At 37.1% G+C, this 17,133-nt stretch overlaps 1 protein-coding gene across 1 annotated transcript in view; it reads left to right on the forward strand.

Annotated features, from left to right (window-relative positions):
* The first annotated feature begins 7,338 nt into the window (after window positions 1-7,338).
* Window positions 7,339-17,133, forward strand: part of LOC150095443 (endoplasmic reticulum metallopeptidase 1-like) — a 331,828-nt gene continuing 322,033 nt past the window's right edge. The window contains exon 1 of the mRNA XM_090410677.1: window positions 7,339-7,903. Coding sequence (XP_090266803.1) covers window positions 7,339-7,903 — 565 coding nt within the window. The remainder of the gene's footprint in view (window positions 7,904-17,133) is intronic.

Raw genomic sequence — 17,133 nt, forward strand, 5'->3', positions numbered from 1 at the left:
CAGTCGAGCATGGAGAGATCACATCGAGTGAGTGGTAGTATCAGTGGAACTAGCTGTAGATCCAGAAATGAGCTGTTGTGTTTGTATACAAATGCTAGAAGTATAAGAAACAAGGCAGATTAAATGGTTGCACTAATTGCGTCTGTTCACCCAAAGATTGTCGGAATAAGTGAGACATGGTTGGAAGAGGACGACATCCTGACAGGAATGGAGATAGAAAGGTATAATGTGTTTCGTTAGGACAGAGGGGGTAAAAAGGGAGGGAGAGTGCTATTGATGATAAAGAAAGAGTTATGTCCATACAAGGTAGAGATGCAAGAGGGAAATGGGGCCAGTGGTTTTGAGGCAGTATGGTGTGAGATAGAGGTGAATAGAACCAAATACTTGGTGGGATGTTGTTATAGATCTGGTAATGTGGATGGTGGTGATAATGAAATGTACAATCAAATTAGTCAAGTAAATAAGAAAAGGGTGATCATTATGGGTTATTTTAATTATGGCAATATAGACTGGTAAGATGAGATAGCAACTGGAAGAAAAGAAAATGAGTTTCTTAAGTTTTTGAGGGATAACTACCTCAAACAGTATGTAACAGAGGGCACACGAGGATTGAGGGTCTTGGATTTGGTCATCTCATCAGAGGATGTAATTATAAATGAGGTGTCAAATCATCAACCAATTGGTGAGAGTGTCCATGAGGTGGTTATCTGGGTGGTTGCTAGCAGTGCGAGGACCTCTGTGAGAAAAGGGTATATGTGGAACTAAAAGGAGGTGATTATGAAGAGCTCAGGATGACAGCTTTCGGGTGTAGAGTGGAATGAGGAGTTAGCCGGAAAAGAGATCAATGCAGCTTGGGGGTTTTCAAAAACTGTTTAGTAGATGCAATGTCTAAATGTATTCCAAGGATGAGAAGGTTAAATAAGATGGGTGTGAGATGGATGAATAAAGACATTAAGCATGCAATACAGAGAAAAAGGGCATTATGTAGGCAGCAAAAGAGAAGTGGAAATAATCAATTCAATGAGGACTACAAAGACCAAGCAAGGAGGGTGACTTGGTTAGTGAAGGTAGCTAAAGAAAAGTATGAACAGCAGTTGGCTAATGAAGCCAAATAGAATCCTAAGGAGTTCTTTCGATATGTAGCCAGCAAAAGAAAGTATAATTATGGACGGATGACATTGATTGGAGAAAATGGTATAAAGACAGCTGATGCAGAATGTGTGGTGGAGTTACTTAATGAGCAGTTCAAAAAGATCTTTCAATCTAGTGAATGTGACTTCATGGAGGGATTGAGAGCAGTTGATAATGGGGGAGGAGAGACTGACTGTAGGTGAGCAAGAGGTGTATGGGAAGTCGAGTAAACTAGATGTTAATAAGGCTGTGGGACTTGATAATATATCACCACGTATTCTGAAAGAATGTACCAGGGAGTTGACATCTGCCTTGACATATTTTTTTAATACGAGTCTTGCACTCGGTCAAGTTCCTAAGGAGTGGAAGGAAGGCAAGATTGTGCCAATTCATAAAGGATGTGATCGAACTCAAGCATCAAACTATAGGCCTATTTGTGTGTCAGGTGTTGTGGTTAAGTTATTGGTGAAGCTTGCAAGAACTAGGATCCAGAGTTGGGTTGGACACAATGGTATTATCTATGATGGACAGCATGGAGGTCATGTTTTAGTAATCTACTTACTTATTACAATAAAGTGACTGCTTCCTTGGACAGAGGAAAAGGATATACAGTAATATACTTGGATTTCGCAAAAGCTGTTGATAGAGTACCTCGTGATAGGTTGACAATCAAACTAGAGCAGATGGAGTTGGATTGGTGGATTGGATTGGACACTGGCTATCTGATAGTTATCAACAAGTTGTGTATGGGGTAGCGATATCCAGGAAAAGGAAAGCCACTAGTGGAGTGCCTCAGGTGTCTGTTTTAGGGCTATTACTGTTTAACTTGTATATTAATGATATAGGTGAAGATGGAGATATTCAGTTGTTTGCAGATGATGCAAAGTTTGGACGAACCATGAAGTGTAGTGAAGATGTTGTGGCCTTAAAAGATGACTTGAATAGATTGAGTGATTGGGCACGGAAATGGGGATGTGAGTTGAATGTTGCAAAATGTAAGGTTTTAAAATTTGGAAAACAAAGATTGGATGCAGAATTTATGCTTGGTGAGAATATATTGTTGGAGGTAGAGGAAATAAGAGATCTGGGAGTAATAGTGGATAGAATCTAAAATTTAGGGGACACATCGCCAAAATTGTGAAGACAACACAAAGGGTTCTGGGAATGCTGCAGAGGACACTCACGTGTAGAAGTAGGAAGATTATTGTTCCATTGTATAAGGAACAATATGATTTGGTCACCGGGTTTTCAGAAGGTTGAAGAGATGTTGGAAAAGGTCCAAAGGAGACTGACTAAGGTAATTTCTGACCTCTGGAATGTCGAGTATGAGGAAAGGTTGAGAATATGTAATTTGCAGAGTCTGGTGGACAGGAGGAAGAGGGGAAATATGATAGAGACCTACAAGTTGGTAAAGGGTTGTTAAAGGATCAATGCTAGAGAAGTTTTGCAGAGAATTGTGGGAGATCAGGGGAGAACCAGAGGTCATCCCAGGAAACTGTATAAAGAGGGTATCAGTCGGGGAGTGGGAGGCAGGTTTTTTTCGTGCAGAGTAGTGAATGATTGGAATGCCTTGCCTGAGAATGTGGTGTCTGCAAAGAGTTTGAATGTGTTTAAAACACGGTATGATGAGCTGTGTGTGTGTGATAAAAGGACCTGCCAACTGAGTCTTTGACTCCATGAGGTCTTGGGGTGGTAATAATAATAATAATAATAATAAAAACCTAGCTTATGAAATTGTTTGGTATCTTTAACATAGTGTAGCATAATATATACCCAAGGTAAAAAACTTTCTACTCTCACACACACACACACACACACACATACTGTATATACAGTATATATATAAAACTTTTTACACACATACACACACACATATATATATATATAAAAAACTTTCTACACACACACACACACACACACACACACACACACACACACACACACACACACACACACACACACACACACACACACACACACACACACACACACACACACACACACACACACACACACACACACACACACACACACAAACACACACACACACACACACACACACACACACACACACACACACACACACACACACACACATATATATACATATATATACATATGTAGAAAGTATTTTACCTTGGGTATAATAAATGTTAAGAATACCAAGCAATTTTTAAAACCTGGTTTTACTCCATTTCCCAAGTAAGCAAACAGACAAATAAGTCAAGTTTGCGCCTGCAAGTGACGGAAGTCTAGCTGATCCTACAGGTAGTGCAAGACCAGGACAACTCGTGGTAAAGGTGGCATGAGCTCCGATCACTAACCTTTATATTTACCCTTAATGCCAAAACACATCTCCAAGAAGGAGATGTATGAATGGCCTCTTGCCTTTAATACAAAACATCATACATCTCCTTCTTGGAGATGTGTTTTGGCATTAAGGGTAAATATAAAGATTAGTGATCGGAGCTCATGCCACCTTTACCACGAGTTGTCCTGGTCTTGCACTACCTGTAGGATCAGCTAGACTTGCATCACTTGCAGGCGCAAACTTGACTTATTTGTCTGTTTGCTTACTTGGGAAATGGAGTAAAACCAGGTTTTAAAAATTGCTTGGTATTCTTAACATATATACATATATATATATATATATATATATATATATATATATATATATATATATATATATATATATATATATATATATATATACACACATACACTTTCTACACACACACACACACACACACACACACACACACACACACACACACACACACACACACACACACACACATATATATATATTTTCAAAATTCATTTCTACTCGGTTGGAATATTATAAAAAAAAGGTTTAATGACTGTTACCGAGAGATAAAAAGATGACAAGATATATTTAAAAAAGATACTACTAGTTTACTAGTTTCGTTACATGAATATCCTCAGGTATCACAATCAAAGAAGTATATAAAAAATTACAGAGACTTAAAATTGTTGTACTAACAGAACAAGTATAAAAAGACAGTAGCGTGTTTGAAAAAAAATGCAAGTATGAGTTCCAAACAAACGAATACTAAGCGCTGTCGCGAGTGCGCCAGTACTGAACAGAAGCAACGTGTGCGTCAGAGAGATTGTAACTCAGGCAGTTGTTGATATGAGAGGAATCTAGAAAAATTTCCCTAGATTCAACAATCTTTCTTTCAAGTTCATCGTAGCACACATGGATGTTAGAAGTTTGAGTCCAGTTTACAATGTGCTGGCGGCCTTCGTGTGAGTTAGCTGAAAAGAGAACGTGGCTAGGGGGAGCGCTAGCTCTAGTCCTGTTATAGGAGATATCTCTACGGTGTTCATCCAAACGTAGAAGGATGGATTTAGCAGTCTGTCCATAGTATGGCTTTCCGCAATCACACAAAATCTTGTACACTCGTGGAAACTGAGTAGGAAGATATTTCTGTTTATGTTTGCTAAGTAATGAACGAAGTTTTGGAAGCGTAGTGAAGCACGTTTTGAAATTGAATTTCTTGAGAATCTTGGTCAGTTTTGGTGAAAGAGAGCTGATGTAAGGCAAGGAGATGAAGGCTCTTGGGGAAGAGTGATCTTCAGAAGTAGTTGAGTGGCTGGGGGAAAGAAATTTATCAATTTTCTTTGGAGAGAAACCATTGTTAATAAACGTTTTTTTAAGAAAACGGAGTTCATTTTCAATATCTGTTTCTTCTGTAAGTAATGATTTGGTTCGGTGAGCTAACGTGGAAATAATACCACATTTTTGTGGGGGATAGTAATGGGAGGAAGCATGAAGGTATCTGTCAGTATGAGTAGGCTTTCTAAAAATTGAGATTTTAATGCTCTCAGCACATCTGGTAAGTTTGTGGTCTAAAAAGTGAAGGCAGTCATCTGATTCCAGTTCGAAGCTATCAAGTCCTTGAAAGATAATAGTAACATAGTTATCTTTCCGGCAGACAAAGGGAATGCAACTGTCATCTTAAAGAAGTCTGATTACCATAATAAAATCTTGGAACTTTTAAATAGTGATACCTACTCAGAAATTGCTAATGACCCTACGATGGAACTACATAATAGAACTAATAATTTATTAAAAATCACCTTAGAGTTACAAAGAAACATTCGGCTTTCTCTTAGGTCACTTCATCCCTTGATACCTCGACTGTATGGTCTCCCCAAGATTCCCAAAAATAACTGCCCACTCAAACCTATAGTTGAGGGCATACACTCTCCCACTTATATGCTCTCCAAATATCTAGTGAGTTTTCTAAGAAATCTTTCTGGAATTTCCTCTTCACATATTAAAGACTCTGCAGATTTTGTTTCTAAAATCAAGGACATCAAACTTAAAAAAACAGATTTAATGGCCAGTTTTGATATTGTTTCTCTCTTTACAAATGTACCTGCTCAAGAAGTCCTCGTTCTTCTCAAGAACAAATTATCAAAAAACTCTTTGCTCTTCTCTCCCATTGCATAAAGTCAGGATACTTCAAATATGATAACAAGATATACTTACAAAACTCTGGTCTGGCTATGGGCAGCCCACTCTCTCCGATTCTTGAGGATATATTTCTCAACGATTTTGAAGAAAAAGCTATTAACTCCTTTCACTTTAAACCAAAAGTCTGGTACCGCTATATTGATGATATTTTCCTCATCTGGGAAGACGGCGTCAGTAACTTCTATTTATTTTTAGACCACCTAAACAAGTGCCATGAAAAAATCTCTTTCACCTTCGAACTGGAATCAGATGACTGCCTTCCCTTTTTAGACCATAAACTTACTAGATGTGCTGAGAGCATTAAAATCTCAATTTTTAGAAAGCCTACTCATACTGACAGATACCTTCATGCTTCCTCCCATCACTGTCCCCCACAAAAATGTGGTATTATTTCCACTTTAGCTCACCGAGCCAAATCATTACTTATAGAAGAAACAGAAATTGAAAATGAACTCAGTTTTCTTAAAAAAACGTTTATTAACAATGGTTTCTCTCCAAAGAAAATTAACAAATTTCTTTCCCCCAGCCACTCAACTACTTCTGAAGATCACTCTTCCCCAAGAGCCTTCATCTCCTTGCCTTACATCAGCTCTCTTTCAGCAAAACTGGCCAAGATTCTCAAGAAATTCAATTTCAAAATGCTTCACTACGCTTCCAAAACTTCGTTCATTACTTAGCAAACATAAACAGAAATATCTTCCTACTCAGTTTCCAGGAGTGTACAAGATTTTGTGTGATTGCGGAAAGCCATACTATGGACAGACTGCTAAATCCATCCTTCTACGTTTGGATGAACACCGTAGAGATATCTCCTATAACAGGACTAGAGCTAGCGCTCCCCCTAGCCACGTTCTCCTTTCAGCTAACTCAGACGAAGGCCTCCAGCACATTGTAAACTGGACTCAAACTTCTAACATCCATGTGTGCTACGATGAACTTGAAAGAAAGATTGTTGAATCTAGGGAAATTTTTCTAGATTCCTCTCATATCAACAACTGCCTGAGTTACAATCTCTCTGACGCACACGTTGCTTCTGTTCAGTACTGGCGCACTCGCGACAGCGCGTAGTATTCATTTGTTTGGAACTCATACTTGCATTTTTTTTCAAACACGCTACTGTCTTTTTATACTTGTTCTGTTAGTACAACAATTTTAAGTCTCTGTAATTTTTTATATACTTCTTTGATTGTGATACCTGAGGATATTCATGTAACGAAACTAGTAAACTAGTAGTATCTTTTTTAAATATATCTTGTCATCTTTTTATCTCTCGGTAACAGTCATTAAACCTCTTTTTATTATATATATATATATATATATATATATATATATATATATATATAGCTTTCTACACACCCACCCACACACATATATATATATATATATATATATATATATATATATATATATATATATATACATATATATATATATATATACATATATATATATATATATATATATATATATATATATATATATATATATATATATATAGCTTTCTACACACCCACCCACACACATATATGTAAAATAAGTTTTTGTTTTTTAGATAACCAAGTTTATAAAATTACTTGGTAACTCTAAATATATATATATATATATATATATATATATTTTTTTTTTGTTGTTGTTGTTGCTGCAGTTGCAAGTAGCACTGCAGGTTTCCTACTTATACATCAGCTGAGTGGATCGTGTGAATGATGGAACCGAGAGTCCGATGCAGACAAAAAAATTTGTCATATAAAACAGCAGACTATATTGTAGCTGATGATGGCCGAATTAGAAAGCGTGCATTATTTGCGTACGAAGAAAAGGTTGTTTTTTTTTCATTATCTTTTCTTTTTCTTATTTTCACGATAGTAGTGTATTGTGATGAGTTCCTTTTGCCCGCGCCAATTTCAACTGATCACATTTGGAACGAAGTAGAATTAAGAGGATATCGGTTTAGTGAAGAGAGAGCTAGGAATTTTTTGAACGAGTTAAGTAGTATTGGTCCAAGACCAACAGGTAGTTATGAGAATGAAGTCTTAGCAGTTGATTATCTTTTGAGACAGTTAACGCATATCAAAAGCTATGTTAAAGCGCATCACACACTTGAGTTTCAAGTCCAGAAAGTCAGTGGATGTTTCAGCTTGAAATTTCAGGATGGCATGACTTCGTGCTACTCGGATGTTAAAAATATCATAGCGAAAATTAGTTCCCCAACATCTTCTAATAGAAGTTTACTTGTAAATTGCCATTATGATTCTGTTCCAGTGAGTCCAGGTAAGTTGAAGGTGTCTATTTATATCTTTGGAGATCAGTTTTAAAAAAATATTTAGTGACAAAATTATGAATGTAGGAAAGGCTGATGCACATTTGCTGCGGGCATGATAAACACTGCGCAGCGAAATTTATATTTAAAACATTGTAAGAAATAAGCATTCCATCAATTATAGTTATGTAAAATCACTTTTTTTTTTAACAAAAAAAATTTGTCAGGAATCAGTGGTATACTAAACAGTTTAAAATTGTCACATAATTGCCTTTTGTAGCTTGTTTGAAAATGGGTATTTAAATGTACTTTATGCTGATGGATGCTGTTAGATGAACTGAGTCTCTGAAGATTCTTGCTTGAGTAAATGTCTTTGGATCTCTGCTTTATTCGTTGTGTAGTGTTTTTTTTTTTTTTATTGTTTTTGTACATTAAAAGTTTTGAGACTAAAAAGATTGAACTACTTTTATTTTATGTGAGTGTTTTGTAAATGTACAAGTTTTAAACAGTAATACATCATCACTTGATAAAGACTGCATATTTTAATTACTTTGGATTTGAAATAAGGAACAAAAAACAGTGTTGTATTGTTGTATTGTCTTGTAAAGTTAGTCTTCCTGAAAATGTTTTATACTAGGTGCAACAAACATAAAACACAACCTCCCTCTTTGTTGTCAAAAATTTTGTTTTGCCACCATTGCTGATTATCTGGCTTTCATGAAAAAAAAACTAAAATAAAACAATTGAGTCATTTGAAAACTGGACTTGCATACTAGAATCTAACGGCATCATTTTTATAATATGTAGAAGCCATACCTAAGGTTTGTCTGTGTGTTAGACCTCACATTAGAGTAGTATTAAAAGATGAAGAATATTAAAAGGTAGTATTAGTATTAATAGACTAGTATTAAAAGATGAAAAAATCATAAAGAGCAATTGAAAAAGAATAAGAAGGTTAGAAATCAGAGATGTTGAGGAAAGGTTTTGGATAACAAACAGTAAAGCTGAAAATTGTACCTGTTTGTCACTGCAAATCCATCTCATTCATTCTTACTTGGATTTCTTTCCTAAAAACCTTGGTGTAATGAGTAATGAATAGGGTGAATGGTTCTGCTATCAGGATGTTACAGTAATTATTATTAACACAAGACCTCCATGCAGTCAAAAGACTCATCATGGGAGATACACATTAAAGTGTGCTTTAAACTCGTTTAACATGTTTGAATTCACCACTTTGTCTGGCAATACATTCTCCATGCAAAAAAACACGTTACTCACTCTCTTGTTCACACTGTCCTTATACAGTTTCTAGACGGGCCTCTTGTTCTACCCCCTTTTCCTATTCTACGAAAAATTTCTTCACACATTAACCTGATAACAACACCTTTTACCAACTTAAATATGTCAATGATATCTCCTCTCCTCCTCCTATTCATGAGACTTTGCAAATTCCATTCCCTTAGTCCATCTTCATATCCTGTATTCTGTCCAGTTACTTTTACTTAATTTTCTATGGATTCTTTTTCTTCATTACCTCAAAACTAGGTGACGAAGTCTCTGTGCACTAATCTATATAAAGATTAACTTTTATTTCTGCATGTAAAGGTCCTCGGCATAAGATCCTCTTGATCCACCTAGAGTCATATCAACTAATCAGTGACCAGCAGTATGGATTCTGCCACTCATAATCTACATCTGCTCTCTTCTTACTTTCACCACCGACTGCTGCACTCAAATCATGATAAAATTTGGAGAAACTCATGTTGCCCTTGACATTTCAAAGGCATTTGATCGGGTTTGGCACAGGGGGCCACTTAACAAACTGCAGTCCTGTTGTCTGCCTTCATCACTCTGCAACTGGATCACCAACTTTCTCACTGGTTGCTCACTACATGTCATGGGGGATGGTTTACTCTCCCCACCAACATGGGAATACCCACGGCTCTGTTCTTTCACTCACTCCCTTTCTCTTGTATATAAATGACCTGCTCACTTGGACTTCCAATCCTATCCATAGCTTCACCAATGACAGTACACTCCATTCCTCCTTTTCATTCAACAAACCTGTTAGAATCCTCAAACAGGTCCAAAGACAACCTTCTAAATTTCAATGCCACCAAAACTCAGTCCTGTCTGATTTCTCACAAGAAAGAGCTATACCTTCAAAAAAGAGATCTTACCTTCAGTAATACTGAGATATCCAAACACAGTCAGATTTCTCTACTTGGACTGACCTACACCTCCAATCTTTCCTGACACAACAACGTTTCAACTATGGCTTCCACAGCCTCCAAAAAATTTGGTGTACTTTTTCGCACAAGACACTACTTCACACCTTCACAGCTGCAATTCTGTACAAAGCCCAAATCCACCCAGCCATGCAGTATTGCCCTGTATTTTGGGTGGAGCACCAAAATCCTCTCTAAGATTGCTTGATTCTGTCAGAAGAGGGCGGTCCGGCTAACTAATGATCCCTCTCTCACATACCCACTCACTTCAGTCCTTCTCTCACAGACGTTCAATTTCTGCCTTATGCCTCTTCTATATATACTTCCATGGACAGTGCTCTGCTGAATTGGCTACTGTTATTCCTCCACTCGTAATCCTATCTGCACATTTAATCCTATCTGCACTGTTTTCTTGTGGCCTGTTTTGCAGCATGAAAAACCAGACTTTCTGGGAAGAAAACCCTTCCACGTCTGAACTGTATCTTCAGTTCCAAAGTTTGAATCTTAGATCAATGCTCCAGGTTTCTGTTCCATGTAACCATAGGTCTCTAATGATTTTCTTGTATTTTGTTGCATAAGCTTCTGCAGAGATAGGACATTCTGGAAATATTTTATCCAATATTTAACTACAAGACAAGGTCTTTAACCAAAAGGTAAGATAAGGATACACATTATCTCCACTCTTCTTCATCATCTATATGGATCACATTATGAAAGAGAATGGCATTAGGCCTGATATTAGAATTGGTTAGAGAATCCTAGAGATTCTCTAACTAAATTGAATAAAAGCTGTAATAAATTTGGCACGAAAATCAGCAACAAAATGACCAAAACTATCAAAATAGGCAGGAACATAGAAATCTTCAGCCGCATTCTGAGTGGAGATCCTATAGAAAAAGTAAAATATTTCTGCTATTTAGGCACAGTTTTCAGTGAAGATGGCAGTCTTCATTGAAGTAGAAATAGACAACAGAATCTGGAAATAGACAGCAGAATAAGCAAAGCCAGTATGGTGGGTACCCAGCTGAATAAATTTATATGAAATAAGAGAGAAATTAGCTAAAAAAACAAACTAGCAGTACACAAGAGCATGTTTAAACCAGTTTTAAGTTATGAATCTGAGAGTTGGGTTAGAAATAAAGCACTTGATCAAAGACTAGAGACCACAGATATGAGGGTTCTGAGAAAAATTAGGGGAGTGAACCGATGGCATCAATGGCAGAATCATATTAAAGATGAAGATATTAGAAACGAACTTGACATTATTAGCATTCAAGAATGTGTCAGCAGAGCTAATCTAAGGTGGTATGCCCACTTAAATAGAATGGGTGAGGGAAGGTTTGCAAAACAGGTGTTTGATGTCAGGAAAGAGACCCAGAGGAAGACCAAGGTCTAGGCGGATTGATTCACTTAGAACTGCCTTAGAAGAACAAAATATTAGATATGACAACATCGATTAAATATGACAACATAAATTTGAAGAAAAATTGTGGATTGGAGATTAATAATAATGTAAACTTAATCATGTAATGCTGTCATAGTAATCATAGTAACCTGAATACAAACATGCCAAATAGAGACAGTGGGGTCATTCCTTACTTTTAAGATTTCACCAGCAGCAGTTCATCACTAAGCAGCTATAAAAGTTTTCCACTCTTAGAAAACCAAATAGAAAGTTTTTTTTTTTTTTTAAACTAATTTTATGAAAAGCTTTGTTTCTCTTAATATGAATAAACTAAAAAAAATTAGAAAGGAAGTAAAAAAAAAACAGTTAACATCACTAGTGAAAATGTGCTGCTAGTCCTGATTTGTGCTTTCTGAATGTCCTTGACGTGTTCTTCAGATCTGCATGTCTGTCCAATGCAGGACCACAATTGCAACTATAATTGTGGTCTCCACTGCATTGTAATCTCTTGTAATTAATAAAAATATAATTTCTGTTTGGCATCTTTGTTTGTGGCTAAATATTGGATAAAATATTTCTAGAATGTCCTATCTCCACAGGAGCTTACACAATGAAATACAAATTTATGGTGAGTTTTTACTTACGAAAGTTAATAAATTTGAAAAACTAAGAATAAAACAAAAACTGTTCCACAATAGGCTAGTATTTCTTTTGAGGTGTAGAGACAGTGGGGGGTCATTCCTTACTTTTAAGATTTCACCAGCAGCAGTTCACCACTAAGCGGCTATAAAAATTTTCCAACACGCAGAAGTAGCATTACTGAAAGAACACATACAACGCACAAGGTGTGAGCTTTCAAAAATTGACAGTCAGTCATATACCCTGTACACAGAATTATCTTCTACTCTCTCTGCAAATATCTGGAATAGTTTAGACAGATTTTACTATAAGAAATCAGAATACATTGGGTATAGCAGGCAAAGAAAGAATGAACCAGAAACTTTTAAACCTTATCAAAGATACCTTATCATCCCCTTGACAGATTAGCACTGAATAAAATATTATTATTATTATTTATATGGGAACTCCATGGAATCAAAACACTTGTGGGAGACCACCAACTCTATCTATTAACACAATACCTATCATACATCTCCTTAAACCTAATCACTGTTGGGGCTCTCACGTTCATCTCTAGCAGTCCGCACTCATTCTCCACTCTCCAAGTAAAGAACTTAGCACACACCTTACTAACCACACACTAGAAAACTTGCAACTGTGACACTTCGTTTTCCCCTACTCTCCATGTACTAAAAAATTTCTTTTGTGTTAATCTTATAGAATCTCTTTAATAACTTATAAGTTTCCATTTTATTCCTTCTCCTCTGCCTGTCAGCTAAACTCTGCAACCAACACACCCTCAATCCATCCTCATAGAGAACATTCCACAGACCTGTCACCAGCATGGTCACTTGTCTCCGAATCCTTTCCACCACTTCCTGATCTCCAAAAACACAGTTGGCCAAATCTGTGCACAGTAGTCAACATATGGCCAAATCATAGAGCCTTATAATGAGGTATAATAACTAACTTCACTATCCTTACTTGTCATTGTGTTCTTCAGCAGCAAAACTATTTTGCCAATAGTTGCAATGTCTTCTGAATTTCAAATTTCTTTCTACCATCACGTCCAGATCCCTAGCCTCATCAATTTCCTGTAAACTAGTACCATCAATATGATATGAAGTGTGTAATCTTTTCATCCAGAAGTGCATTATCTTATATTTTATAACATTGAATTGACAACCCTGGCAGAACACAAAGGACAATTGTCCTTTGTGTTCTGCCAGGGTTGTCATCAAAAAAATAAAAAAAAATGGTAGTATATGCCTTTCCCTCATCATCTGCTCTTGTCACTTTATTATAAAAGGCAATTATATTACTAAAGCAAGATCATCCCTTAACAAATCCATGTTGTTTCTCACAGATAACATTACCCTGATCTGCCCAATATGGTCTCTCACTAATTTCTCCAAGACTACTACTGATGACACACAAACTGGCCTATAATTAGACACTTCCAATCTGCTACCTCCCTTATGCAATGGCACTATCTTACCTTCCATCCATTCCCTAGGTACCTTTCCCATAGCCAGACTTTCATTGAAAAGCCAGGTCAACAGCTCCGGAGCTGTCAGTTCTTTAGCACATTTTCTCAAAATCTGTGGTGAAATATGATCCAGGTCTCACAGCTTTACTGACATTCAGAGTACTCAGTATTTGGAACACACTATCCTCTTGCACCTCTAAATCTCGAACCTGCCTTATCTCTCTTGTATTAAAACCTCCTCCAGGATGAAATACTCAAATAAAGTGTTCATTGAACAACTCCACTCTGTCCTCTGCATTAGTCGCTCTATTCCCATTTTTATCCCACAATGTCATTCTTCCACAATCATTTCTCCTCCTACTGGCTGCATAGCTAAAAAATTCCCTAGGATTTTCTTTGGATCTTAATGCCAATCTCTTCTCATATTCCAGTTTTACTTTCCTCACCATACTAATCACTCTCCTGGCCTCAGTCTTCTGCTCTTCACCTGTCTCCTTATATCTCTTCCATAGCCTCTTTTTCACATGCAGCTCCTGTTTGATATTGTTTGTTATCCACTTTACACCAAATTGTGTTCTCTTCTTCACTCATGGAATACAGCTTACTATTGCTGTTTTCCACGAGCGAAGAAGAGAACACATATATTTCAAAAATATATAACAAATATTCCTTCACAATTTCCCAAGCACTAATGATATCTCGCCCTTCCAATTCCTTCCTCCATGGAACTGTCCCATGTTGATATCTAAGACTATTATAATCACCCGCCTTATAATTCCACATACATTCCCTTTTCTTTGATACTTCTGCATGTCTATTCATCTTCCAAATCAAAACCACATGGTCACTCTCTCCAACTGGGGGGAGGGGAGAGAGATATCATCTCAGTTATCAGCTCTTTTGATGCTATGACCAAATCCAAAACTCTTGAACCTCTTGTTCCCTCTATTACATGTTGCCTAAGACATTTGTCACTATCAGAGAGGGACATAAGTCATCACTTATCATAAGCAGTACTCCACCACTTGGTTTTCCCTTCCTATCCTGCCAAAAAATGCTGTACCCTGCTACTTCTATTCCTGTTATTATATCATCTTCCATCAACCACATCTTAGAGATCCCAATAATCTTTAGCCAGGCTGATGCTATCAGCACCACCGATTTATCTCCTTTATTCCAGATACTCCTGGTATTAGTATAATGCATAAAAATGTCACTTCTTCTGTACCCTTCATTATCCCCTCCAGACCACACTGGACTCAGTGTTACCTGATGTCGTCCCCCTTCCTCCCAAGCACCCATTCCCACAAGAGGCCACCTCTGCTACCATCCACCCTTGGAATTAATTCTAGTCTCCCTGCATTGACACATCAATTCGTTCAGAAAACAGCAATCTCTCCAGATACTTGTGTCCTTCCTCATTCATATGCAAGCACTCTCTCGCATACAGTTCCTTTCTGTCCTCAAATGCCCTCCAAGCATTCAATATTCCAATCCTCTCTTCTGACACATTCTGGCTATTATGCTGTTCATAAAGATAGGATTGAAGCAAGAAGATCCCTTTTGCCCATCCTTTTAATTTAGCATTAGAAAAATGTATTTGAGAAATTGTAAAAGATAACATAAACAGAATAGTAATATTTGGATATGCAGATGATATATGCCTTGTTGGGGAAAATACTGAAGACATTAGAACAATATTCAGAAAATTCTAAGCTGTTGCTGAAAAACTAGGATTACAAATCAACCAGAATAAAACTGAATATTGAAATCTATGCAGAATTCACAATGAAGGTGAAAATTACCAGTTTACCATTGATAACCTGAAATTTAAAAATACTGCTACCTTCAGATATATTGGAACATTGATTACTTGAGATAATAAAATTAGTTAAGAAATAAAACTTAGAATGCATGCCTCCAGATCTTATCGTTCACTATATCATCTACAGTTGTCCAAAATTCTATCAAGCAGAATAAAAACAGAAATACTAGACAGTGATTAGACCTATTGTTTTATCTGGAGCAGAAACCTGGAGAATCTGTTATTATGATTATGATTCAGGCTTCCACAGAGTCAAAAGACTCATTGTGGGAGGCCCATCCTAGTAAACACAAAGTCTATCATACCACTCCTTGACCATTTGTGCTCTCATCACTCTATCAGGCAATGCACCCTTCATGCAAAGAAACCACTCCTCACCTTCTTGCTCACAGCCTCCTTTTGTAACTTCCAGGTGTGGCGCCTTGTCCTTGCTCCTTTTCCCGTTTCGCAAAGCGAAAGAACTCCCTAGCATCAACCTTCTAACTACCTCTCAACAGTTTAAAAGTCTTAGTCATATTACCTCTCCTCCTTCTGTGTACCAACTATTCAGTCCTCATTCCCTCAGCCTGTCTTCATAACTAAGATTGTACAGTCCTGATACCATCTTTTTTTTATCTGCCTCTGCACCCTTTCCAAAGTTAATTTATCCTTTCAAATCCTGGGGACCAAATTTGAGAACAATAGTTGAAGTGTGGTCTGATCAGGGCTTTATGCAATGGAATGACAACTCTTTTATCTCAGTAGTGTCTTTCTCAGTATTGCAGCAATCCTGTGGGTTACTTTTGCCACCTCCTTTGCAATATGTTCCCTGAATTTCAGGTTTCTATCAATCATCACCCCAGATCCCTTGCCTCCAGTATATAGTTCCTCCAACAGAGTATGCAGCCCCCCATCGATGTCCCAAACTTCAAGACATTTCATTCTCATGTCTCTTCAAGACGTTACATTTAGCTGCATTAAACTGACATTTCCTCATTCATTTGCCCATCTCTCCTGTTTACTCAAATCCTCTTGCAAGGCTTCATTATTACTAATAACCCTTCCCAGCTTCACATCCTCTGCAAACAACTGAATATCCCATTGCAATCCATTGACAATGTCATTGATATAAAGGTTAAACAATACAGATCTCAGTACTGTGAGCCCCCTGTGTATCCCACTTGTAACCTTTTGCCTCCTTGATATTGCTCCTCCATACACAACTCTCTGATACCTATCAGATAGCCAATTCAGAATTTAGTTCACTTACCTGGCATCTAAACCCATGTGCTGCAACTTAAATATCAGCTTATCGTGTGGCACCGTGTCAAATGTGTTTATGTAATCCAAAAAATTGCATCACTTTATTATTAAGGCAATCATCTTTGCCACTTTGGCCACGCTTTCATTGAAAAACCAGGTTAACAGAGCTGTCAGTTCTTTAGCACATTTTCTCAAAACCCGTGATGAAATTCCATCAAGTTCCACTGCTTTATTGACATCCAGAGTATTCAGTATTTAAAACACTCTCCTCTTGCATTTCTAAACCTCAAACCTGCTTTATCCCTTTAGTATTAGAGCCTATTCCAGGATGAAATATCTCAATAAAGTGTTCATTGAACAACTCCACTATGTCCTTTGCTTCAATCATTCTATGTCCATTTTTATGCAACAATGCCGTTCTTCCACAATAA

This window comes from Typopeltis vanoorti, chromosome 20 (genome assembly GCF_054136105.1).
Source record: "Typopeltis vanoorti isolate ZY-2024b chromosome 20, IOZ_Tvanoo_1.0, whole genome shotgun sequence".
Taxonomy (NCBI): Eukaryota; Metazoa; Arthropoda; class Arachnida; order Uropygi; family Thelyphonidae; genus Typopeltis; species Typopeltis vanoorti.